This window comes from Ictidomys tridecemlineatus, chromosome 11, assembly GCF_052094955.1.
Source record: "Ictidomys tridecemlineatus isolate mIctTri1 chromosome 11, mIctTri1.hap1, whole genome shotgun sequence".
NCBI lineage: Eukaryota > Metazoa > Chordata > Mammalia > Rodentia > Sciuridae > Ictidomys > Ictidomys tridecemlineatus.
Genome location: NC_135487.1, coordinates 52825090 through 52851346, shown reverse-complemented (window position 1 = coordinate 52851346; position 26257 = coordinate 52825090). Strand labels below are relative to the sequence as shown.

Genomic DNA, 26257 nt, shown 5'->3' with positions numbered 1-26257 from the left:
CTAGACACTTTATTTGTGGACATTGTTTGATCTACTTAGTGTTGATAAACACATCCTGTCAAGTGTTATGGATATAGAATTTCTACCCCCCTCCAACAGGGTGAGTGGAATAAGTTGATTTGCTCTAATGGGTAATGTTTAGACTTCTGTAAAATAAGTGTCTGGCACTTGCTATGATTTTTGTTTGATAGGTCCCCAAATCAGAATGTTACATCTGTAATCAACAACCCTTTTAACCTTTCTTGTTCTGAAGAAACCAAAGGGCACTGGTTAGTATGGTGAGATGGGGAGAGTCTTCAATTTTTGAAATTTGGAATGCAGACAGCTTTACTTTATAAGGTTGGAACAGCAGCACCATCCATAAAACATAAGCCAAAAATCTTTAACTGTTAATGATTTCCTATATTGTTACTATTTGGTCTTAAATTGATAGATGAATATTTGTTCCAGAGAAGGTGATAAATATCTTTTCTCTCTTCCTTTATTAGAAAATTAGGTAATTAATGGATTCCTTGAACAGGAGCATCACCACTTACTAAACACATGGATAGAATGATCAATAAACAGGTTTTGTAGGATTTTTTTTTTTTATTCTGCCACATTTATTGATTAAACAGGGAAGGAATTTTATTTAAAGTTTTAACTTCTGTCACTTGTCAGTTATTTTCTACCTCTGGTAAGGTCCAGTTTTTAAAATATTGGAGATTTTAAATTTAACATGTCTGCTATGTAGTTGATTGGTTTTCACTTATACTTCTGAAAAAAAGATTGTACAATACAAAAGTTATTCGTTTGGATTGGATGTATCAATCTACCTACTAGTCTTGACATCTTAGTAAGAGGTAATTGTTTTTTAGTGATGGATAAACTTGTGCTGGTGTTTTGGATCTTATGATGCTGAGCATGTTCTGCACTGGTGCTAATGTCTAATATAATTTTATATTTACAAAAAGGCCTGCTACCCAGAGGCAAGTATTAATTTAGTCCATATGGATTATTGACTCCTTTTGAAATTGTAACATACACACTCTTAAATCAGTGTGTTTAGACTTTAAGGATTCAACTCTTCTGAACATGTTTATAAATCTCTTGATTTCCAGCAACATATTATAGAAAACACCTGTTATTCAAAAACACTTCAAGTTCCATTTGCTGTCAGCCATTGTCACTAGAAAACACACAGCAATATCTGGTATGTTGCAAGCTTTCAAGATAGCCTAAACTTGAAAAAGTTGATCCATTAGTTGTGTCTGATGGATGTGAATTTGCCTCCTAGTTCACTTTGTGTCAATAGCTAAAACTGTGAACCTAACTTTCTCTTATTCGTGGGTAATAACTGAAAATAAAGATTTATTTTCATGCTCACTTCTTAAAAAGTTATAAAAGCAACCAAATAGGAGCCCTCATTGTCATGTGTTTCCCAGTTTCTGACCTCTTCATACCCTCAAGATGTAATGCTCATTTAAGTTTTAAAAGTATTACATTTAGGTATTATGTGCGGTTTTTATTTGATAAACTTATTTGAGAGAGATCCCCAACAGTGACAAAATTGGGAAAGTTTAAGTTCAGGTAAAATGAATTTCAAGGGTTTATGTGACAATTTTCATTTCTCTTAGAAAATCAGGTTTCCACTGAATATCATAATGCTAGTTTTCAATGGCTAACTGGGTATAGGTTCCTTAAATAGTGTGACTGATGTTTTGGTGAATTTTTATCTTGATGCTTTTAAATGAAAATAATATCGAGAACTGAAGCTTTTAAAGACATTTACAAGTGTACTGAAATGACTGGGGGTATGGTTTACTAGTTGAATACTATTTTAAGACTTGAGTTATTTAAGCTCTTAAAATGTGTCACAAGACAGTGTACATTTAGTACCTTTATTCAGTTTTATTTTTTAAAAATGGAAGTAAGACATCATTTCCAGGGTTGTAAATATATTTGGGGCTTATTTTTGGTATGGGTTTGGAGGGAGAATATTAAGTATTCATTGTTATTTTTCTAATTGCTAGAGATTGCACTGAAATAGAAAAGTATTAATAGGTAGTTGCATACAAAGTCTAAATCCTGTGTATTGAATTTTAAAAATGACTTTTTAAGAGCACTAGCTGGTGGAAGAAACCAACAGGTATTAAAGTTAAAAAGGAGAAATGTGAAGTCGATAGATCCTGACGTTGACTGAAAGGTAAGATTATGCAGGTACCTTAAAAGGACATCTGTCCCAACCTTCAGCTGATATACAGTTCTGCTTTCTAGAGAAAGTGCTTAGAAAATATATTCTAATTTGAACATTTGTAGTAATAATGAGATTGATGTACAAGTGATTGTTAAACCCTACTGAATGCCATATCCAAGTTTACTGAGAGCCCAGAAACTTGATTATTATCTTTTTGGCAAGCCTGTGCCTAGTAGCAAAGGCAGTAAAATAGTACCTGATTAAACTTTTCCAGTCTAGTAATAATCTATCAACATAATTTGCAAGACAAATTTATTAGGGCTTTGTCATTTGTTTTTCAATGTTGGGGATTGAACCCAGAGCTGCACACATGCCAAACACTAGTACTGAGCTACATCCCCAGTCTGTCAGAGATAATGGCAGCTGTAAGAAATTTGGGTGGTTACTTTTTGCTTAGCTGTGTGGGTTGGGAGGTACCATTTACCTTGGGCATGATTCTTTGAACCTGAGACCCTAATTGGTTTTGAAGTTTGAGGATTAATAAGTCAGGTGGAGGAATTAAATCCAAGAATATAGTGAAACAAGGTTATAACCTGTGCATAAGAAGCTTTAAGTGCTATATCTAAATCTATCAGCAAACTTTAGCCTGTGGTCTGTTTTTTACATTCCTGAGTTTTTGTTTTTCTTTTTTTGTGGTGCTGGCACTTGAACCCAGGGCCTTAGAAATACTAGGCTGCACTCTTATCACTGCATTCCTGAGCTAAGAATGGTTTTTAATAGTATTGAATGGTTAAAAGCAAAAAAAAAAAAAAAAAAGCACAAAAATGTTGGTAGTCCACAAAGCCTTTGTGTAGCCTTTTCCATAAAGTGTGTGCTGTATTCTTACTCAAGTTGTTTCTTCCAAGTCAGCATCTAAGAGCTCTTTGAAAATAAAACAGTTCAAGGTACAAGCTAGATCCTACCTCACAGGAAGTTATGAAATAAATTCATACTTTGATGCTATAATCAGGAAAGGGATGAGTTAACCTGATAGCTTTTTAAGGCCGATTTTGTTTCTTCAAATAAAAATTGTCTAGCAACTTAAATGTATGGATCTGCTATAAAAGTTATCACAATACCATGAGGTTTGACAGTAGTGCTCATATCAATGCTCAGGTGTCGCTAATCAGTTTTTCTATAAGAATTATGCATATCTTACATAGGCAAAAAACAAAAATAACCTGTCACCAAATTAAATGATTTCTCATAACAGTTTTTCTGCCTGACATGGTGGCATACCTGCCTATATTCCTAGTCACTTGGGAGGCTAAGGCAAAAGGATTGCAAGTTAAAAGGTCAGCCTGGCAACTTGGGAAGACTCAAAAAGTAAAAAGGACTGGGGATGTAGGTCAATAGTTGAGCATCCCTGGATGTCATCCTCTCAATAAAACGAGGCGAAATTTTTATAGCGTTTGTGATACGTACTAAGTAACTGAGAGTCCACTTTTAAATAGAAGGAAAAGGTGAGAAGTGACAGCTGAAAGTTGGTAATTTGCAGTTTTCTTAAGTTATTAGGTTTCAAGTCAGTAACATCTCTTTTGCTGCCCATGTGGGAGGGTATGGCAGTTCCTATTGCATTTGCATAGATAATTCGTAGGTTTTGTATGTGGAAGACAAGCTGTAGATGATTGGTTCATACCATGTGAACCAGGTCTGAGACAACTACTGTGAATTGACCTTGTGGCCTTTATTACCTGTTACTGGTGTGGAAATGTTGAGTAAAGGGCTGATATTCAGGATTCTGATGTTAGAAGAAAACGGGAAGTTGCTTTGGACAATTCTATGGTTTTATACTGTATCACTTCAATTGTGGTACCTGATTCTTGCCATTTGCCTGAAATCAGATTGGGACTAAATATTCTATTAGCTAATGAGTAATGTCAGAAAATTTTTGTTTTATTTTGGGAACTCTGCATATTGAATTCATTTTACACCTGGGTTGTAATCACACATGTTGATCAGCCATGTGATAATACTTAGACAAGTGCATGTTAAATGTTTATCCGAATATTAACATTGCTGGATTATTTTAGAAATCACAAAATTCATCCAAGAAGATGAATGTTTTTATTTTCCCCCATTACATGGCCAAAAGTGTTTGGGCTTTCATGATTCACATATAACAACTGTTAGGAGGTAGATAATTGTCCATTTCCCCTGGGAATTCGGAATTTCTAATTAAATTTACAAGGACTTTTTTTTTTTCTTTTGTGGTAAAACAACTTCCTTTAAAACTAAACAATTTGGCTTCAACTTGATTTTGTGTTCCATTTTGTAGTATATGCATTGATGAAGGCACTACTTAGGTACTAAGGCTAGATTAGGATCTTCTGAACAATGTACAGGCCTGGATTCGATAAAACCATTTTTTAAGTTAGATGTTTACTGACTACTAGCCATGGGGGAAAAATCATAATCCTACCTAACAAGTATATTATATGCTTCACATCACTGTATTTTGTTCATTACAGTATACTGTATCTTGAAGATTAAGTGGCACTTGGTCACTATATGTCAAAATCCACATTATTTTTTTATAGCAGTTGTACTGATCCCTTGCATCTTGAGTCTTGCTAGAGCTGGAAGTCCTGTTGAAGGAAGAAGTACTTTTGATGCTGTGTAGCTAATTGAAAAATACAACATCTGAGAAGTTCTCTTCAAGAAAAAACGTTTATTAAGGGAAAATTGCCAATAACCTGTTGATTGAAGAACATAATTAGTATGTCCCTTATAGGGCATTGGGGATGTTTCCTTTTTCAGGTTTATCAATCTAGGGTTGTTAAACTTTAAAAGTAACCTCAGATTTTTAGAGAAAACTTTGAAATGAAGACTCCCTCTAGCTGGAGGAATGACTTACTAAACATCCTTGCTAATTATTTTTCCTCTATTACAAGCAAGTAAAAAGTGGATATAATATTTTAAAAAGCTGTGCACAGCTTCTTGTAAGTTACCCTGCCATAGATCACAGAGGGTGGGAGTTGGCTCTGTTTACAAGGATTGGACAGAATCTGATCAAATTGAATTATAGTATGGGGTTGAGAATAACTTAGGAAACAAGTGTTTTCCACAGTGTTGTGAAAAGAAGGCAGATGGTCTTTTGCTCCCTTTTGTGATGGAATAAATAAAGTAAGATTTCTGTTTCTAAATGAAATTTTGGGAATTCCTATTTTTACCTTGAGAGATGGGAGGTGGGAAAGGGAGTCTCCTTGATTGATCCTCAGTTTGGGCCACAAGAAAATATCTTTAGGTTATGAAGTTCACTTCTTGGTGCTAATGTGCAGGGAGGTACAGTATATACTAACTTGGTAAAGTGATGATTACATTAGATAACAAGTGAGTTGGGATTTTAATAAGTGAGTTTTGATAATTTTCTTCCAATTATGCAAATGTTAGGATTGTGGATGTTTTAAGCTTTTCCAGTGAAATTTCTGGGTCCTTGAGAAAGTTTATTCTTGGAGGATCTTGTAATTCCCTTTATAATGTTTCCTTGGTTCCTATTACCTAATAGGTGGCAAAATGCCTAGCATTAGAAAGTGAAGGTATTTTGAATCTCACCTGACAAGCATATAGAGTTCCTTGAAGTTGGGAAAGTTGAGAAGTGGCCTGAAGCCAGCACAGTGGTACACACCTGTAAATCCCAGCCATTCTGGGGTTGAGGCAGGAGGTTGATAAATTCAAGGTCAGCCTCTGTAACAGCAAGACCCCATCTCAAAAAAAGGTATAAAAATGGGCTAGGGATGTAGCTGAGTGGTAGAGTAGTGCCCCTGGCTTTAATCCCAAGTGCAAAAATTGACCTGAATTGACTCAAAAGGACTGGCAGCTCATAATAGATTTTTTAGAGATTTGATTGAAGTCTGAGAAGAACCTACTTTAGAACATTTTGACATTTGTAAATAAAAAGTGACTACTAGCAAAGTATGGAGCCAATTAGCATAAAAGAAAGATGTTTATTTGCATTTCAACAATTCCCAAGCCACAAAATTGAGTCAAATGTAGTCTTGATTCTTTTTTTTTTTAAACTAAATAAATGGTTTAATGGTTGGGTGTGGTAAACACCCCCCCCCCCCAAGCCTCTGATCCCAGCTACTCCAGAAGTTGAGGAAGGATCACAAGTTCCAGGCCAGCCTGGGTGATTTAGGTTGAATCCCTTTCTCAAAAATTTAAAAAAAGGAGGGTTGGGGATATAGCTCAGTGGTAGAGCACTTGCATGCATGCAGGATGTCCTGGGTTAGATCTCCAGCACTGCCCCTCCACCAAAAAGAAAGTATCTTTGAAAATAATGCCATATTACAGTTTAATTAGCATTTTTGTTTTACATAGACTTTAAAGTAACGGAGTGTCAAAACTAGTGGAATCTGATTCTTACCAAAGGGTGATTGAGGCTCACACCTATTTTCATCAATGCTATTGAGGAATCCTGCATTCACATTAGGATATTTATACTGTTCTCTAGGCTACGTTGATAGGAATAAAGTTACATATTCTATTTCAATTTTTTTTTAATGGTTTTAAAGATTGAGCCCAGGGTCTTCTTGCACATGTCAGGCAAGTGTTTGCCACCAAGCTCTATCTCTAGTCCTTTTCAATTTTATTTTGATATAGGATCTCCCTAAATTGCTTAGGCTGGCCTTTCTCAGCTCCAGAGTAGCTGGGATTACAAACGTGCATCACCATGCCCAGCTGTTTGTTCAAATTGTATTGAATATTGCCCAGCTGCCCTCCAGAAAACTGCTAACACACCAGTTTCTCTGATTAATACCTGGCTAATTTTTAAAGTAATCTTTGCTAATCTGATAAGTGTGAAATATCATTTAATAATATTTAATTTGCATTTCTTTGATTCAGGGTGACTTTTTCATGTTTATTGGGTATTAATATGTACTTTATGGTTTGCCTACTCATAGTCCAGTTTTTCTTTAAAGTGTTAGCATTTCTCTTAATCCATATGAGTGCTTTATTAATAAGGAAGCTCTTTTGGCAAACATTGTGTTTCATAAGGTTTTAATTTTAATCTATTGGAAACATTCTGGTAAAAGTCGTAAAGATCCATCAGTTGGTCAGTTGGTAAAATTGCTTATCTTTTTTTTAGAAGAGAAGAACTTTCTGTTTGAGAGTGTGTTTGATTCATAAAGGTTCACCCATTAGCCTTTAATAATAAAGATGTTTAATTTAAACATCCATGAGTTCTGTAGGCTAGAAAGAGGGAAATAAGCCTTTGTAGTGGTACTGGGACAGGAAACAACTGTATCAGGTGACTTAAAAGAATAGAACCTTGTGAGAAGAAATGAGTTGAACAAATGAATTGATTATAAGAAGCTCCCTCAGCTCCAGTGTTAGTCATTGGGAGTGGGTAAAGCTTTCGCTCAGGCTTGTTGGGGATTTAATAAAAAGGTTCATGGACTTTTCTGCTGTACTTTCGGAAAAGGTTCAAAGTGCAACACTTGGGGTTGAGGTCTTAGTCCCAGAGATAGCCCTGGTCCTGAAGGCAGTACTTGCTGCAGCAAAAAGAAGAGGAAACTAGGGGTCAAAGCCCTTTACAAGAGATCCAGAGGCTGGCTTACCTAAGGTCCCATGGTGGGTTTAAGTAGCTCTACACCATTCTGCCTTGATTTCACTGAAAAGGCACAGGTAAAATGAAACAAGCAGAACTAGGAAAAGTAGGAATAATTGATAGTTGTGAACATTTTGGAGGCCCTTTTATATTGGTGTTTACCGGTATTTTTTGTGTCAGCATCTATAAAACTATGTTGACTTGTTTTGAAGGCTCCTTAAAATACTCATTAGTGTATTCACCATCTAGAGTTGTACTATCCAATGCAGTAGCCACTAGCCACATATAGTAGTTTGATTATAATCAAAATTCAGTTCTTGGGCTGGGGATATAGCTTAGTTGGTAGAGTGCTTGCCTTGCATGCACAAGGTCCTGGGTTCAATCCTCAGCACCCCCTCCCCCCCAAAAAATCAATTCTTGAGTCACACTAGACACTTCAGGTGGTTAACAGTCAACGTAGCTAGTGTATACTGTATTGGACAGTGTTGGCAAAAAAAAATTTCCAACTGATATAGAGGATAAAGCCTGGTGGTGTTTTATAAATAGTAGGTGCTTGAATGATCCTTTGGACTCAAATTACTACTGAGAGTTTGGTTTCTACTCCTTTCCCCCTTTTCCCTTTCTTATTAGCATAGCCAAGACAGTTGTCAGGAACTCAGGTCTGGAATTCTAGGTCCACATGTAACCTTTAGGCTTTGAAGAAAGCTGGCAGGACCACCCTCTAGCTGCAGCCAGAACTGATGCTACCAAGGATTATGACAACTGGAGTAAGGGCTGGGTAAATGGGGCATGCTATGCTGATTGAGGACACAGACTTTTCAGGCTTGGAGCCTGACCATTTAGAGAATGAGGGAGTCACACCCCATCTTTAACTGATCTAGAGTCAGCTTTTCACCACAGGAGAAGTTGAGTGGGTGAAGGGAACTTGACATGAAAACAGAAAGTGAGATGTGCTGAGGCTCCAGTTCTTCCAATTGGTCAGCGAGAGGAACCTCATGTGAAGGGAGATCATCAATGTTGGAGGGTAAGTAGCCCTCATGGCTGGGAAGGTAGTCCCCTGGGAGAACTGTCAAAGGGCTGGTTATTTTTCCTGCCTTTGAGCCAGTGTCCTTGCTCTCCAGCACCTTATACAGATCCACTAGCTGTCTTGTCTCAGCTTTGAGAGCTCTGGAAGATAAAGGGCTGGAGGCACTGTACACTGTGTCTTCCTTAGACGTAAAGTAACCTTGGACTCCTTGTCCCCTTACTGGCCACTTGAGGCAATGGGGATGTCTGAAGACTGGAGTCATTTGATGGAGAACTTCATTGATGACCAGCGGCTCAGGCTCTTCAGGAGTGGACCAGGATATCTGGAGCTTGTCCAAGGGCAGCTGTGTCTTCTCCTGGGAGAAGGAATGAAGAAGCAGCTCTTATTTCTATATAGGGTTTTCAGAGGCCTCACAACCTGGACTACCTCAGCCCCAAGTGGAACACTGTAGACCCTTAATTTTCAGAGGTAAGGAAAGCAAAGCAGTTAACATCGGTCAGGTAGGCAGGAGCCAGAGACTTCTCCCTCAACCCCCAGTAGGTGAGTCACTACCTGGATCAGCCTTCAGCCTGGCTGTTTCTTCTAATGGGAATGAGCTATCCTACCTGTTTTCCTCCAGGGCCAGTGAGTACAAAGGAAAGGTTGAGCCTATTTTCTGTCAAGGGGTGGTGACTGAAGTGATGCTAGAGCTGAGTTCTGAGAGATGTGGAGTATGTCCCAAGGATGAAGTGGTAGGCAAAGAGGACTGACATATTCTGGAACCTGCTAGTTATTTCTTCTTATTGGAAAACTGAGGCTTTGGAAATAGGAGAGGGTCACATCGTAGAGGGCCTTGTAAGGGATGCTTAAAGGGTTTGGTCTTTGATGGAACTACTGAAAGCAGTTAACATTGGTCAGGCAAGATAATATCCTTGTCAGATTTGCTTTCAAGAAAGACCACTTGAATAGCTTTTCTGGAAGTTTTCTGTTCTTTTTTCCTTTAGCTAATTTTGTTTGTAACAGATAAAAATTAGCAAACAATTTTCATAAGTAATAATGAATTTCTCTTTCTCAGTATCCTGTTGGTTACTAGCTCTTCAGTGTCATATCTCTTTCCTTTCTGAACTCTGCCCATTCCTGAATCCAAGTCCTAGGCACTTCACAAATATTTCTTTTGCCAGGCTTTATTTGGACTATCTTTACATCCTAAAAAGTATCCTACACATGAACTGCCTGATTTTTCTAAAGCAGAGTTCCAATTATTGACATATACACACTTATTTACATATACACACTTCAGCCTGACCATGAGTTCCTGCTTCTTCCTCTACTTCTCCCTGTTTCCCTTCTCAGGTTGCTCTTTCAGCCATGGTCCAGACTTACTTAAGACATTTTTGTAGTGCTACCAAGACAATTCACCCTGTTAATATTTGCTCCACTGTGCTTTCTTGGCCCTTTCCCTTTCCATGAAACCCTTTTTGGCCATTCCTTATATAGGATTCCTACGTGAGTGAGAAAACCACAAGTTAGTTTCTTGACACATGATGCTTTGTACTACCACTTTTTTCTTCCTCCTTTTACATGTCTGCAAGCCATTTGCTCATAGAGACCATGTATTAAAGGAGGAGTAGAATGACAAAAAATAAAAATAGCCTTGGGACAGGGCAAACCCTGAGGACTAGTCCCAACTCCAACAACTAGCCTGGATAAACTTGATCAACCTGTCTGGGTCTCAGTTTTCTCATTTGTCAAATGACAAATTGTGCAAGAGAATACAATTTATCTATTGGCCTCTGATGTTGCCACCTTTGCCTTGTGCATGGCAAAGATCAAGAAAGTGAGTGATGGGGCTGTTAGGTTTCCACGAAGGTCCCTCACAAGAGCTAGAAGGGGCATGTGTGTGCTTCTCTTAGAAGTTTCCTCTTCTCTGCTCACTACCCAAACTGGCCTTCGAATGTTGATCTGGCTTGGAACATGGCTGGCAGCTGTGGGAAGCAGAGCTGCCAAAGTGCTGCTACTACAGATGTGGGAGAGATTAGGCAGGGTGTGGAAAGGGCTGGTTATTTTCACAAGGTGAGGTGTTCACTTTGCCTCCATTAAATCCTTGGCAATACTCAGAGAAGTTGCTCCTCAGAGCTTTCACAGAGTAGGCCCTTGGGCCAAGCCCTGGAAGGGAAGGCCTCTTTAAGCCTTCATTGGTTCAGAAACCTCATGGACACTATTTTAAGCTTTTACAAGCTGGATACTATCCCAGTGATCCCTTTTATGATTTGGCCTTTTTCTTCAGAGCTTTAAGGCACATGATTTTTTTTCACTCACATAAGAACTGGTAGGGGGATGTGAGGCCGGAGAGCTCAGAGCACATTTTGTGGAAGTGAAAAACACTCCCTTGTATTTCTGCAGTCTGCCTTCAGCAGGCACCAGGAGGGCAATATGACTCCTTAAAAATAGTCTACCGACTTCAAGGGTCAAGCCATATGCCATTCTGAGACTGCTTCAAGGTTTTCCTCTTGGATGCCATGTTTAAGCTACCTAAAGTTTTAAAAGTTTCTAATTTCATTTTTTTTTTTTTGGCAGGGGGTACTGGGGATTGAACTCAGGGGCACTCAACCACTGAGCCACATCTCCAGCCCTATTTTGTATTCTACTTAAAAATGGGGTCTCACTAAATTGCTAAGTGCCTTACCATGCTAAGGCTGGTTTTGAACTCACAATTTTCCTGTCTCAGCCTCCCCAGCCACTGGAATTATAGGCATGCACCACTGTGCCCAGCTTCACTGGTTATTTTTGCAAATAAGTATATGAGCATAGTTTTCTAAAACTTTTTTTTTTAGGTTCAAAAGGAATATTTAATGAAAATAAAATGGCCCTCATACTTCCAACATTCTCCCCCAGATACAACTGCCATTATTGGTTTCCTATATATCATATGTAGGCTTCCAGAAATATCCTGTATACCTATTGCAGGCATATAGGTATGTGTACAAATTTCCTTCCTTTCATACAGATTAGAACTCACTTTAGACCACTGTTTTTGCTTTCAAGGATGTCAAAGAATTTTAGACACACATATCCGGTTTTTTTGCTTTTACTTATAATGCTGCAATGAGTGGACTTATGCTACACAACTTTGGGCATTTGTATCCTTTCTTTACCTTCTTCCTACTTTACTTTCTCTAACACTGTACACATTTTTCTTAGCATTTGTTATAAGCTTATGACTCTGTATCCCCTATATTACCTGTGCATAGGCAGGCAGAGGTCCTGATGCTAAAGCTACAGTTTGAAGGCAGTTGTCTGCAACTGACCCAGAGCTACTTCCCCTGTGCTGTTTTAGGCTTTTAACACCTTAAAATCTCAGCATTGGAAGAGAATTTCAGCTTCATCTGTTTCAACTCCTGACACTTGAATCCCTCTAATACCAGCAGGGACATCCTTCTAAGGCCTCATGGCTATAGAGTGTTTCCATGGATCATTGCAAGATTACCACCAAGTGAGGGCTAGTCTGCTCAGCTCAGAGGTTTGGACCAATAGAAACACTTCCCTCACCCTATGCTTAAAGCTCTGTTGGGATGTACAGTGTGATGGTGGACAGGACATATTGCTTGTATGTGAATCTAGTATCATCCTCTATTAGCTAACTAATGTTGCACTAGTTACTTGATTCTTTCTCTGTGCCTCATTTTCCTCATCTGAAAAATGAGGATAATAATAGCACAACCTCTTATTGTTTATTTATTTTTTAATAGTACTGGGGATTGAACCTTGGGGTTCTGTACCACTGAGCTACATCCCCAATTTATTTTATTTATTTTATTTTGGGACAGGTCTCACTAAGTTGCTGAGGCTGATCTCAAACTTGATATTTTCCTTCCTTAGTCTCCCAAGTAGAGATTACAGTCATGGGCTACTGAGCCCAGTTTAGCACAACTTCTTAAAACTCTATGTGGATTAAATGTTAATGTATGCAATGTTTTAAAAGTGCCTGTCTTGGGAGGCTTAGGCAGGAGGATAACAAATTCAAAACCAGCCACAGCAACTTAGTGAGACTATAAGCAACTTAGATGATAATAATAATAATAATTTTAAAAGTGCCTGGCACATAGAAAGTAATATATAAATATACATTATATAAATACATATAAGTAAATTCTATATACAATATGCTTACTTATTATGTAGTATACTATATGTAGTATACAGTATTCATATTTATATACTATATATAATGTATTCTATATTAGAAATACACATTGGATGTTATAGAAATTCATATATATGATATAGAAATACATATGAAATATGTTTATTGCTATTATATATTGTTATAGTAGAATAAATATATGTGCTATATAGTATACATTTTTAAAATATATAGTATAAATAAATGATATTATATATACTATACTATATATAAATATACTGAATATATAACATAGTATAATTATATATGGTACATTATATATATTTATAAATATTTGTATACATATTTCTGTCATTATCACTGTTGTGACTTAATAGGGACAAATCCTTTGATAGAGAGGAGTCATAAAATATGCGTTTTCCCAGGAGGAGAGTAAATGATCTTTGCTTTGTATGACCTTTGTGCTTCACATTATTTAGTCCTCTCAGCAGTATACAAAGGAGGTATTGTTCATTCCTATTGTACAGAGGATGAAGCTAGGCTGGGATAGTAGAGTAAGTTGTTCAAGAGTCTCACACATTGTAGTGGCAGAAGCTGACCTCTGGCCAGATTCCAAAGGCACTAAACTGCAGTGACTTGAATTCCTAAAGCAGAGATAGCTGGGATCAGCTCCTTCCCAAAGCAGAGTCTGGTAGTAATGGGCTTCTGGCTGAGGAAGGGTATGGATGACAGAAGGCGGCACTGGGTGATTAAAGAAAAGAATCTTGGAGAAGATGGGCTTAAGTAAAGAGTGAGAAAGGGAGTCTGAGATTGTCAATACCCTGGGCAATGGGAAGGATATTGGCACGTTCCTTCCCTCACCTATTGCTCCTCTTAAATGCACAGTCTTGCTCCATAATACAGATGCCTTCTATTTCCAGGCCTTCCATTAACAATGGCCCATCCTGCCCTGTGAGCTGTTCTCACCTCCTTTTACTGAGCAACAGTGGCAGCTCCCTTCACTGCCCTTGGCCCTCTCGCCTGCCAGCTGAGCAACCTCTCCTTTAAAACCATTTCTTTGCACAATGGAATAGCTTACTGGCTTCCTGCCAAAACCAAAATAGTATTGCTTTTATTTATCTGTTCTATGTTCAGTCAGGATTGGGAAAGTCAAAAGCTTCAATTATCTTGAATTTGGATGAGTCAGTGCTCAGACTAGTATTCAGTAAATGGAAAAAAAATATTTCTTATTTCTTTTGAAATAAGATGAGTTGAGGAAGGGAATGTAAGACCTATAGAGGAATAGAACACTATGGTTCTTTTAGTGTTTTGTTGCATAGGTTGCTCTTCAGTTCAGGAAGAAAACAGACATAACAGTGGTAACTCAGCTTGAATGACATCGGCTTACCCATAGGATCTCAGGGTTCCCTGTAACTACAATAGGAACCTTAGATGTGGTCATCACTAGCAACCCATTGACTGACTTCTGAGACTTTATGCCTTACCTCCATGATGGGATATTTCTTGGCCCAAGTGCTGTTTGCTGGGTCTGGAATGTCTCTGCTACACCATTGAGGTCTGAGTAATGAAAGGAGAACAAATGCCCTATAGATGAGAAAACAATGACATTTGGTTAAGCACATACAATGGCAAGGAAACACAGGTTTCCAGTGTAGTGATTTTGGTGTGGGGGTTGCTTTAGTATACAAAGAGTAAAATATAAACCCTCAAGGACAAAGATAATGGAGTAGTTTCCTGTGAAATTCAGATCGATGATAAAGAGTCACCATACAGCCACTTAGGGGTTGCTAAATCAACTATGAAATTTTTCCTCAATGTGATTTTTAGCAATCTCTCACTATCCAGTCATGTATTTATTCAACAAACATTGACTAAGCTCCTAAATACGTGATCATCATAGTGCTTCATGCTGGGGATAGACAGAAAGTAAGGGTACCTGATCCTGTATCCTTTGGGAACTTATTATTGAGCTAATCAGAATATTTACAAAGAATTTAAGATGATTAATAAATTACTACACTAAAAGTTAAAAAAATACTCAGGATACAATAAGGTATAAATAGCTTGAACTTAAGTATGTTAGCAATGTTTGTACTTGGTGATCAGAAGAAATACAAGTCTTTAATGATATAGAAGGAAAAAAACTCCAAAAAAACCGTATAATTGCATGTGACTTAAATATTTTGCCTATTTTTTGAAAATTTTAAGACCAATATGAAACATTTTCAAAGATTTAGCTTTAATGAACTTTGACAAAGAAAGGTCTCTATAATTTTTTAACTTTTTAAAGTGAGAGATATTGTCATATGACACAAAGAAAAGTGTTTTTCTCCAAAGAAATATGATCAGATATCTGTAGTCTGGTATAAAGGCAACTGGGGGCAATAGCCAAGGAATGATTGGCCAATAAAATGGAAGAAAATTAGGTTCCCAAGTGATTGGAACAGAGCTGGCTGCCAGCCTGGATGATTTTCCTAAGAACTGGTATATGGAAGGAATAATTAAAATTAAAACACTGTATTTGAGTTTTCCTGATTTTTTTTTAAACAGCAGTTTAGCCTTCACCCTGATATCTACTATTTCCATGAAGAGCCTATATGTGATCCTAGTTGACTTTTGCGTTAAACTTTTTCAAAGTATACCTAAAAGAGCACTGCTTTGACATATTTATCACACATTAGATCTTCAATAAACTAAAGCCTTCCAGAGAAGTTCAATGGCTAGCACAATAATGTTGAGCTAGTTTTACTTTGACTATTTCTATTTCTTTACTTGGGATTTGAAGAAAGCTTTGTATCAAATAACAAACTAAATATTTTTCTTTACAAAATAATGTATGTTTACTAAGGAAACTTCAGAAATTATAGTTAAATAGAAAAATACTAAAATTACCTTTGATTTTATTCCCAGATACAACCTCTATTAATATTGTGTTATATATCTTTGGGGTAGAACATTAATTGCCTCCCACCATCTATTTTCCCCTATTTCCTAGGAAGAGTACCCTCATTTAGTGGACTAACAGTACACCCAACTTAAAGACCACTTTCTAGTTATGATGCCAACTACTGGACCATGAGGTGAACTTGAGGATGGAAGTTACATCATGACAGTGTAGCAGAAAAACAGAAGATGGCTAGGTCCCTGGTGACTGGAGCCACCATATTAGCCCTTTACTTAAGCTTATTTCTTTAACCTGGGGGAGAAAGTGTGTATATGCAAGACTGGGAATTGAACCTAATGGTGCTCTACCACTGAACTATGCACCCAGTCCATTTTATTTTATTTTATTTTTTGAGACAGGGACTTAATGAGTTTCCCAGGCTGGTCTTGAATTTGTAATCTTCCTAACTTGGCCTCCTAAGTAATTGGGATTACAGGCATGTGTCATCATGCCCTGCATATTTTGACTTTTATATTATGTATGACCAATTTATATATCTTTCATATGTATGTGTGTGTACGCACTATTTCTAAGAAATTAATATATGTATATTTGTCTTGCAAACTGCTTTAAAAAGTATAATATAACAAATAGCATTTAATTTTCTTCTATATCATCTTTTTTTTTTTTTTTTTTTTAAATATGGGATCTTGGTATGTTACTCAGGCTGGTCTGAAATCTATGGGCTCAAATGATTCTCCCATTTCAGCCTCCAGAGTAGCTGGAACTACAAGTGTGTACCACCATGCCCAGCTTCTACATCATCTGTAATGGATGCATAATATGTTATAATATGCAATATGTTGTGATTTAGTTAACCAATCCCATTAGAGTGGGAAATTAGGTTATTTAAATATTTTCTTTATGAACAATATTTCAGTAAACAATTTCCACTAACTATCTGCATATATCTATGATATATTTAAATATAAATACCTAGGTAGGAATTGCTAGAGCATAGGTACACTTTTTAAAACTCAACACATACTGTTGTCTAAAAACGGTGAATAAATTTATTCTGCCACCAGCAATGTATGAGTATGTCTGTTTGCCTGACCCATAGCAGTAACAGATATTATTATTTTAAAAATACATTTACCAAATAGGTCTAACCAACTCACTTTTGCCGGAAGTACCGTAATGAGAAAACACCCACCATGATGATGGCAATGCAAATGCTTGGCGTCATAAACATGTTCCAACTGGCTTTACCTAAAAAGTTAGAAAATCCTATTACGGTTATTTTCAATGAACATTTCAAAATACTGACCTATAAATAGAACTTTACTTTTTGCGTGAATTCTCTGGGCCCTACTCACAGCTCTTGGGCGGTTGGGCTCAGGAACAAGGTCAAGCCATTTTTTTGCATTTGGTTAGGGAAAAAGGAGCTCCAAGTTTTAATCCAGCTCTGCTACTAACAGATGTGTGATCTGCAGACCTCAGTTACTTGATCTGTAAAATGTGATTGATGATGTCTACCTTCCAGGTGGTTATGAAGATTAGAGATGGTGTATTTAAAGCATATGGAAATATATTGAATATCCGAGGCCCTCAAGAAATGGTAGCTACTAATTTTACCAAACCATTGGATAAGCCCTCTATCTATCTGAGAATCTTTGAAATTATGCTTGTTTTTCCTATGAAAAGAATGAGAGCATTTCACTATCTATTGAAATTATTTATTAATTCACCCAACATTTACTGAGTGCTAACCACGTATCAGGCCTTCTTAGTAGGTGCTGAGGTGCAAAGATAAATAGAACATGGGCTCTGCTGTCTTACAAAGTTGTGAATACAGTACAGAAGACAGCTGTGTAAACATGTAAGCCATCAACTTATAATGTCATGGGATATGTGCATTCACAGTATTCATGGGCAGTGTAGCAGAGAACAACATAGGAAACTGCCTCACTGTGGGAGCTGAGGAGGGTTTTGAAATGGCATGATGTCAAAAGTTTAGAATTTAGAAGATGAATAGGAATCAGCTAAGTGGACAAGTTAAAGCCAGACCAGACCAGGAAACAGGCGAAGTCTTGGAAGGAGGAAGAGTGCAGCACTTTCAAGCAGGTGCAGGTAGTCTGGTCTTACTTTATCATAGGAATGATGAGATGTACGGCAAAGGATAGAGCTAGATGGCTAACAGGACCAGGTAGGACCTGGTGACCAAGAAATTGAATTCTAGCTTGATGGCTCCTGGAGAACTACTGATGAATTTCAACCAGAGATGGAATGTCAGCAAGGGATAGGAGAAAGAAGGAGCCACAGGAGCAGAGGCAGAGTTCCCTTAGGCCATGTGCTAACAAGGCTGAATTCGGGAGTTAAGGAGGCAGCCTTTCTCCACCCAATACAATCTGCATGATCTGCCATTTCTTCATCATCTGCCTTCCTTTCTGGGCTGATGGGACAAGTTAGGAGAAACCACCAATAGAGAGATGATGGGTCTTTAGTCCACATTAATTATTCACACCTCATCATTCATAGGAGAACTAGGAAGATGAGAAGAAGGCTTGATAGTTTTTCAAAGGAGAATTTCCTGACAGAACAACAAAGTCCTGAAATGATCAACTTGATGCTGTATGTCATAAAGCAAGAACAGCTTGTTGTATGCTTAGAGCAGAAGCAAATGAGCACTGCCAGAGAGAACAGTATGACTTAGCAGGTGGAGAGAAGCCCATATTAGCTGGGTCACTTACTCATACACTCAAATTTAACCTGAAGGAACTAAGATCTGAGTTTCGTTCGTAGTTCTGCCACTTACCATCTCTGTTGTTGGATAATCTTTCCACATCTTAGTTCTCTCACTAGTACAATTCCCTCACATTTTAAAATATATTTCATATTAAGTGTTTGGAAATATGGGCCATGTATAGCCATGTAAGTTTGGTAAGAATAAATTAGCTAAAGTATGTATTATAGTTTGAATTGTTTACCCTTAAACTTCATAGTTGAAGTCCTACCTGAAAACGTGATCTTATTTGAAAATAGAGCCACTGCAGATATTACTAGTTAAGGTAAGTACTGGAAGGATGAGCCCTTAATCCAATGACTGGTGTCCTTATAAAAAGGAGGAAAATTGGAGAATACAAGATGAAAAAGATGAAATACATTACAAGATGAAAGAATACATGATGAAAATTGGGAGAATACAAGATGAAAGCAGAGATCTACAGGCCAATGAACATCAATGATGGTCTGTAAACTCCAGAAGCTCTGAAAGGCCAAGCACAGATCTCCTCCCACAGCCCCCAGATGGAACACACCCTGCTGACCCCTTGATCTTGGACTTTTTGCCTCTAGAACTGTGAGACAATACATTTTTGTTGGTTGAAGCACTCAGTTTATGGTACTTTGTTACAGTAACAGCACTTTTCAGAATGATTATTACATAATAACTACCTCATATGCAATAAGTGCTACTATTATTGCTCATGTGACTTTCTTCCTTTGAACAGATGTTTAGTGAATATGTATTAGGGACCACTCTAGACCTTGAGTTCAGAGATAAACAGATGTCAGTCCCTGCCTACTGGAAGGAGAAGTCTGAGTATGGGTAAAGGGAAGGGAAGATCGAGGTGCTTTTGAGAATGCTTCCTGGAGGAGGAAACATGTCTGCTGAGTTTTGGAAAATGAATTGACACTGTATTTAAGCAGACAGTGGAGGGGGAGGGCACTCCTGTTTGGAGGCAACAGCAAGTGAAAAGGTATGGCAGCAAGAAAGGAATTACAGAATTAAGGAAATTTTGATGTTTTCGATGTGGCATGCAGTGGGAGTGTACACTTGAAAGACTACAGGGTGGACTCACCATCTTTAAAGTCATCTCTTACCTTGTGGAGAAAATTCCCTTTCATTTCCCTGGGGACTTTCACCAGCTGCCGTCAGAGCTGTCATCCACAGGATGTATGTCACTCTGGGCTGCAGGCTGTTTATTAGATATGAATTTTGAGAGAGGCTATAAGGAATTTCTGAAAGGCAAAGAAAGAAGAAAAGCATGTATTAAAGGAAATTGTTCAGTGTGGGCTTTCACTCATTTTTATTGTTTAATGCTTCATTTAATTTAAAAGGGAAAAATACATTGTCATTTTAAAATTGTCCTAATTCATCAGGGCTTAATATTTTAGTAGGGCCTATAACTGTCATTTATGAAGGTCTCACTCCACAGTGTACCAAACAAACTAAATATTACCTTTTTTTTGTGGTAAAATCTTACACATTTTTTTTGCCATTTTTTGTCTTTGAAATAATTTAGCTGTAGTATTTTTAGTGTTTCTAGCATTTATCAGGTACATTTGAGAATTCTAAAGGAGAAAAGTAAGTATACAAGTTGTTTTCTAGAAAAGGAAATTTTTAAAGCAGCTACATTTAGCAATTAATGAAACAGGTGTTGTGGAAGACTAACCTTGCGCGTGACTGAGTCACACTCCTCGGCTGGTTGCTGAGGTGTTCAGTCACAGAAATGTGGCAGAGCTTTCCCCACTCTTCTTGGGTTCGAGGGTCTGGGTCTAGTGCATGGTGTGTCTTGCTACAGCCCCATGGGTGAAGCTATGCTCACCTGTTCCTTTGTAATATAACCAACTCCTTGCCCTGTTTAGGATAGAATCTTCCATGGAAGTACCTTGTGTGTGTGTCCCCTTCTCTTGTGCCCTTGGGTGTGGCCTACCCAGGTGTCAGTCAACCTGCTGACAGTGGACATCATGAAGATAGATTCAGCTCCCTGAAACTGACCCCTTGCCTCATTTGAATAGCTTCTCCTCAATAAAAGGGGTCAGCGTGTGCTCTTGCTCTCTCTCTTCCTCTTCCTGTGGACCCTTAAGGTCAGAGGAGCCGTCACTGTGACCCCAAACAAAAAGGTATTTGTGTCTCTTGTGTGGATATTTTGCGCAGCCCAGTCAGCCCAGTTCAACTGGAGTGACCCCTGAGCCTTTTAGTCGCAAGAACAGAAACCTGGCAGGTGTGGTAGCACATGCCTGTAATCCCAGCAAATTTGGGAGACTGAGGCAGGAGTATCACAAGTTTGAGATCAGCAATTTAGCAAGACCTTCTCGCAAATAAAAAGTTAAAAAAATAAAAGACTGAGCATGTAGCTCAGTGGTGAAGCACCCCTGTATTCAATCCCCAGTACTCACAAAAGATAGAATAGACATTTACTTAACATTTTAAAATTGTGATTTCGTACATTTTTGTAGGCTCTGGATCCTGAGCTTACAGGGCTTAACATGACGGTCTGCTTCAGTCAGTCATGAAATCAATCATTAACAACTAGAGCAATGGTACTGAGGTTAGATTTGGTAGCTATACACCCAGATTTCTAATTCCTTATGCTCTCAACACCCCTGCAGTTTCTCTGCAGGGAAGATTTTGTTTTCTGAGCAATGCACCCATGCTGTTTTTCTCCCCCAAGAAACATGAGTGTTGGTAGCTTTTAGAAAGCAGGCAATCATCTCCAGTATTCTGCAGGGTGAGGGTTTTGGGGTGAACTCTCAAAAGCTGGGGAGGTGTGTAACCTTAAGGCCAGCGCTGGAGCAGAAGGAGAGGCTGGCACATTCAGATGCCGGTGCCTGCGGGGGTGGAAGTGAAAACTAGGACTGTCACAAACTGGCTCACAAACTCCTGGGCAAATCCGAAGACACTCTGCATGCTGCAATGATTTCAACACTCGTGGGTATTTGTTGACTGGCTGGCAAGGCACTGACCATACAGAGCACAGAACCAACCTCAAAGAGTTCACCATCTAAAGGAAAAAACTGATGCCTTCCACAGTCCTGTTTTTCATGGGTAGCTAGCAAGATGGAGCCCTGTGTGTCCTTTCCATTCAACCCAAAGTGCCGAGGCCTGAGCAGATCATTTCACAGCTGTGACTCTCAGAGTGACTTTTATATTTTACCATCCTGTTGGGAAAAGTATCTTGTGGAAAATTCCCAAGTCTACTAGTAGCTTGGTGAAATTGCTTGCATAGAATTAAGCTGTATTATGATTGAACTCTAACTCACTCTCTCTCTCTCTCTCTCTCTCTCTCTCTCTCTCTCTCTCACACACACACACACACACACACACACACACACACATACACACACACACACACCCTTTCTCTATTCCTAAATCAGAAGATTAAAAGATTAATTTTAGAAAGAGCTTCCGCTCATCTTTCTGCACCAAAACATCAGCAGGCATTGGGGAGACAACCATCCAACTGTGTGAGGGTACCCTGAGCTCTAGGAGTGAAATGAGATGTTGGAACAGAAGGGATGGGATCTGTATGGTTTGCATGGCTTATAAAGTTTATTCACACATGTATATTTGAAGAACAAAAATAGCAACTCTATGGGGGAACAGAGAAGAGGGTGGTGGAGTCAGCAGTTTGGTTGGCAGAATAGGCTGAGTTGTGTAATGGGAGACAGGAGTCAAGCAGGAAAGACTGGTTCTGCTGCCTCTGGGCTGTGATCCCTGGCAGGGATAAAGTGGGCCAGTAAAGCTTCAGCCATGCGAAACCTTAAACTCAGATTGATCAATAATAAAGGCAACAGTTTAGCAAAGATGTGATTGTTGTCAATCAACAGAAAGGCAGTGGGTAGGAGAGTCAAGTGGACCAGGTAAAATAGCTGTATTAACTTATTAAAAATAAGTTTTTACCTAAGAATCCTCACTGGGTGTAATAGAGGATAGGGAAGTGTTCACCCATTTGTTATCCAAGAAATACCATTTTGATTAAGCACCTACTGTGTATCTGGGTATATTCTAGGTAGAGATGACAGTGGTGAGAAAATTGCCATGACTTCTGCCCTTGAACTCTTGGAGTCTATTAGCAGGGACCATTCAGTGGTAGTGACGTGTAATGGATCCTAAGTGGGAGAGGCTGTGTACTAGAATCTTCTATGGGATTAATAACATGCAGACGGCTTAGGCCCAGTTCTCTCTCCCCTTTCCTGTCCAGGAGGACTAAGCATCCTTTGCTTTGGGCTCCTAACACTTACATGTGCCTTAGGACTGCAGCCTGGTTAATGGTGCCAAGATAAGGGAGATGGAGCCTCTTGCTTCTCAGAGCACCACCCTTGCTTTCTATTGTGATGCTCCTCTTTGCTGGTGTTTTCCTCCTGTCTCCTCTACCTACTACTGCCGTCCAGAAACTACTCTCATGAATTCACAAATGATTTCTGTTTGCCAAATGCAATAAGCTGTTGTCAGTTCTCAATCATAGCAGTTATATTACATATCTTTTTCCCTCTCTCTCCCCACTGACATCTCTGAAGGGAACATCATCAATAAGTGTTTAGTAAATTAAGTGAAAGTATAACCTAAAATGGTATGAAATGGAACAATGAATTGAATTTGCTCTCTTCCCTTTTAAAATAATCTTACATAGACTTTAGGTTCATCCAATTTGCAGCAAAATAAGATAGATATTTCCTTTGATATCTATAAGAATGGCTTCAAGAGCCAACTGACCATGGTTGTAAACAGGCATCTCAGTTTAAACTCTGTCAAAATGAAAATCACTTTTGGGGTCAAATTTCACATGAAGAATTCCAAATGGCCCATGAAGAAGTCAATTGACCTCTTGGGGTCACCTCTTGGGATGTGTTTCAGAACTGACACCCCGAGGGGTCAGTGGGAAGCAGTTCTGTTTGGTGATATATTCTGTTTATCAATGGTGGATTAGATAAACAAATGACTGTAAGATTTTATAATGGAATATTATGGTGCTGTTAAAAAATAAATGAGGCAAAATTCATGGAGCAAAAGGTCTGTATTGAATGGTAAAACAAAGTGTAGATCAAAATATAGAACAGATTCTAAATATATTCTTGTATTTGCATTACTTTTGTTTTTTAAGAACAAAGAACTGCTAACAATTCAAATGCAAAGAAAGAGAGAATTTTCATTTTATATCTTTCTGAACTACTTGAACTTTTTAACATGTGCACATATATTTATATAATAAAAATTAACTAGCTTTGGAAGTCGCACTTTTGGAGAAGCAATACTGCAGATCTTCTAAGATCAAGAGATAAGACAATCCCTTAGGAAAAAGTCACTCCTGTTGGTGGGCTTCTGTCATCTACCTCTCAGGATAGCTTTATTACATTTTTCTTGGACCTAATAATGCTCATGAATGAATAAAAATGTTCTTTCTTTATGATAAATGCTCCTGAAAGAAAGCCAATTGTTTATGAAATGAAGAAGCCAAGGGGAAAAAAAGGAGCTCTGATTAAATCAAAGATTGGAACATCAAATCTTGGAAGTGAGTTAAAGCAGTTACATGAATGAGTAGTGTTTCATGAAATCATTTGAGATAATGCTGCAGCCAGAATTTATTTTAATTGCTTTGGCTTTATAGTTATAGAATGATTATGGGTCATAAAGGCTTACAGTATTGTAATTTATTCATTTTAAGGAGAAAGTAATGTGCTATGGTGGCAATTGCAAATGTGAGGATTTATAAATTCTCCAAATGTTGCCAGGTGCAGTGGTGCACACCTGTAATCCCAGCCACTTGGGAGATTGAGGCAGGAGAATCGTGAGATCAAAGCCAGCCTCAGCAACTTAGTGAAGCTCTAAGCAAATTAGCAAGACCCTCTCTTAAAGTAAAAAATTAAAAATTAATGTTGGGGATATGGCTCAGTGGTTAAACACCCTTGGGTGCAATCCCTGTTACAAAAAAAAAAAAAAAAAAGTTCTCCAAATGTGTTGTTCACAAACCTCAAGGGCCTACAGAGTTAGTATTAAAAGGCCTAGATTGCTTTTTGAAATGCTCTCCCTGCCTATGAACAGGCACCTTGAGAACCTAGTTTACTTCATTTCTGTAGTCTTACAATTTGCTTGGCACAGGATGACTTTTGTCTTAATTGAATTCATTGCACAAATACTTATGGAGTCCTTACCAGGCACCAGGCATGGTGCCAGCACTGTGTGTGGACACACACATGCCCAAACTTGTGTTTTCCCCATATCCAAACAGGAGACCCCACAGCACATGGTCCTCACACTTACCACAGAGCCCTGGCTGGGAGCTTGAGTCCCTCTCCTTCCAGTATATCCTGTAGTGGAGGATGCAGCCCATTTGCTCCTGGACTGGAATATGGTTCCATGAAATTAAGATGCTTCCCTTTTCCTCCACGATGGCATTGATGTGGGGGCCTTTCAGTGGTGCTGGAAAGAAGGACATAGGAGACTTCTGTCACCCTCCAAATCTAAAAGTGAAGTGAAATTTGGCAAAAGGTCCCAAGGTTCACCTTTGTACTTGGAGCTACCCCAGATGGAGCTGCATCCTCCTTGATCCCTGGACAGGGCATGTACTCGGATCTCATAACAGACGTAGGGCTTTATATTCTCTGCAAGGAAAAGAGAGTTCTTAGAATAGGTGTGCTATTGCCTGGTGGGTCACTCGGGGAGCCATTTTAATATCTTCATCCAGGGCATTTCTTGCCTTAGTTTGAAGATGGTTCAAGGACAGTCTGGACTGAGAATAAAGGGATGACCTGAGTTACAAATTCTCAGCATCCTATTTGCCATGATGCCCGCTTTTAGAAATCAATGCTCCCAACTTCCAAGAATGAAACAAATCAACCAATCAACCTGTCTCTTCATACAAACAAGATTGTCATGACTAAAGAGACAAATCCAATCAGGTTCCAACAAGGAATACAAACACATGCAGACTGACTTGGGGAGGGTGTACATGTCAGGGGCAAAACAAACTAACAACTCACCTTGAAGGAAAAAACCTCTGACTTCTACAAAGAAATCATTTGTTGTTTACAAGAAAGTGAGGCTGGCATTTTGCAGGCACAGCACCTGAGTAGCTTTTCTAATTCCACGATGCTTATCAGGATCTGAGAGGGTGGCTCCAGATGGCACAGTGGGGATGACTAACCAGGGCACTCTCAGTGCAACCCGACCCCTTGCTCCTGCCTGGCCTCCCCTCCCTTGTTCCACTTAGGTCTCCAAGTTGCTTCACAGCCTGGAGATTTGGATGAGTCCCAGGAATGCTAATGCTCCTTCCCAGCTTTTAAAGAGCCACACTGCCCTTTACTGTCAGTCATGAAGCTTATTGGCAAGTTCCTCTTCCTTCCCCAAACTCCTATTTCCACTAATCTCAAGAGTTCTGCTGCCTGTAAACAAACAAACAAACAAGAAACAAACAAAAAAACCCTTGCCCCCATATATTCTGCCCATGATATATCTTCAAATTCCAAATGAAATTTGAAAGAAAAAAGAGAGATAATCCCTGCTAGGTAACTATAGTAGCAGGAGGTCAAAGTAAGAACTCTCCAATATTGCTTAATGCTCTGCTGATAGATTGCTAGAGTTCCTTACACTGACAATTGATTGAAGTTCAAGGTCTTCTTTGGGGGAGCAGAGGAATTCTACATGATAGAATAATTTACTAAATTGGATGTGT

At 38.6% G+C, this 26257-nt stretch overlaps 1 protein-coding gene across 3 annotated transcripts in view; it reads right to left on the bottom strand.

The window, feature by feature from the left end:
- Positions 1-578: 578 nt before the first annotated feature.
- Il12rb2 (interleukin 12 receptor subunit beta 2) overlaps positions 579-26257 on the bottom strand; it is a 93313-nt gene continuing 67634 nt past the window's right edge. For all 3 annotated transcript variants that reach the window (XM_078026484.1, XM_005332369.4, XM_040288827.2), the window contains 6 exons: positions 25089-25187; positions 24847-25005; positions 19686-19823; positions 16982-17072; positions 14401-14500; positions 579-9148 (listed from right to left, as the gene is read on the bottom strand). In XM_078026484.1, coding sequence (XP_077882610.1) covers positions 8606-9148; positions 14401-14500; positions 16982-17072; positions 19686-19823; positions 24847-25005; positions 25089-25187 — 1130 coding nt within the window. In that variant the 3' untranslated portion in view covers positions 579-8605. The remainder of the gene's footprint in view (positions 9149-14400; positions 14501-16981; positions 17073-19685; positions 19824-24846; positions 25006-25088; positions 25188-26257) is intronic.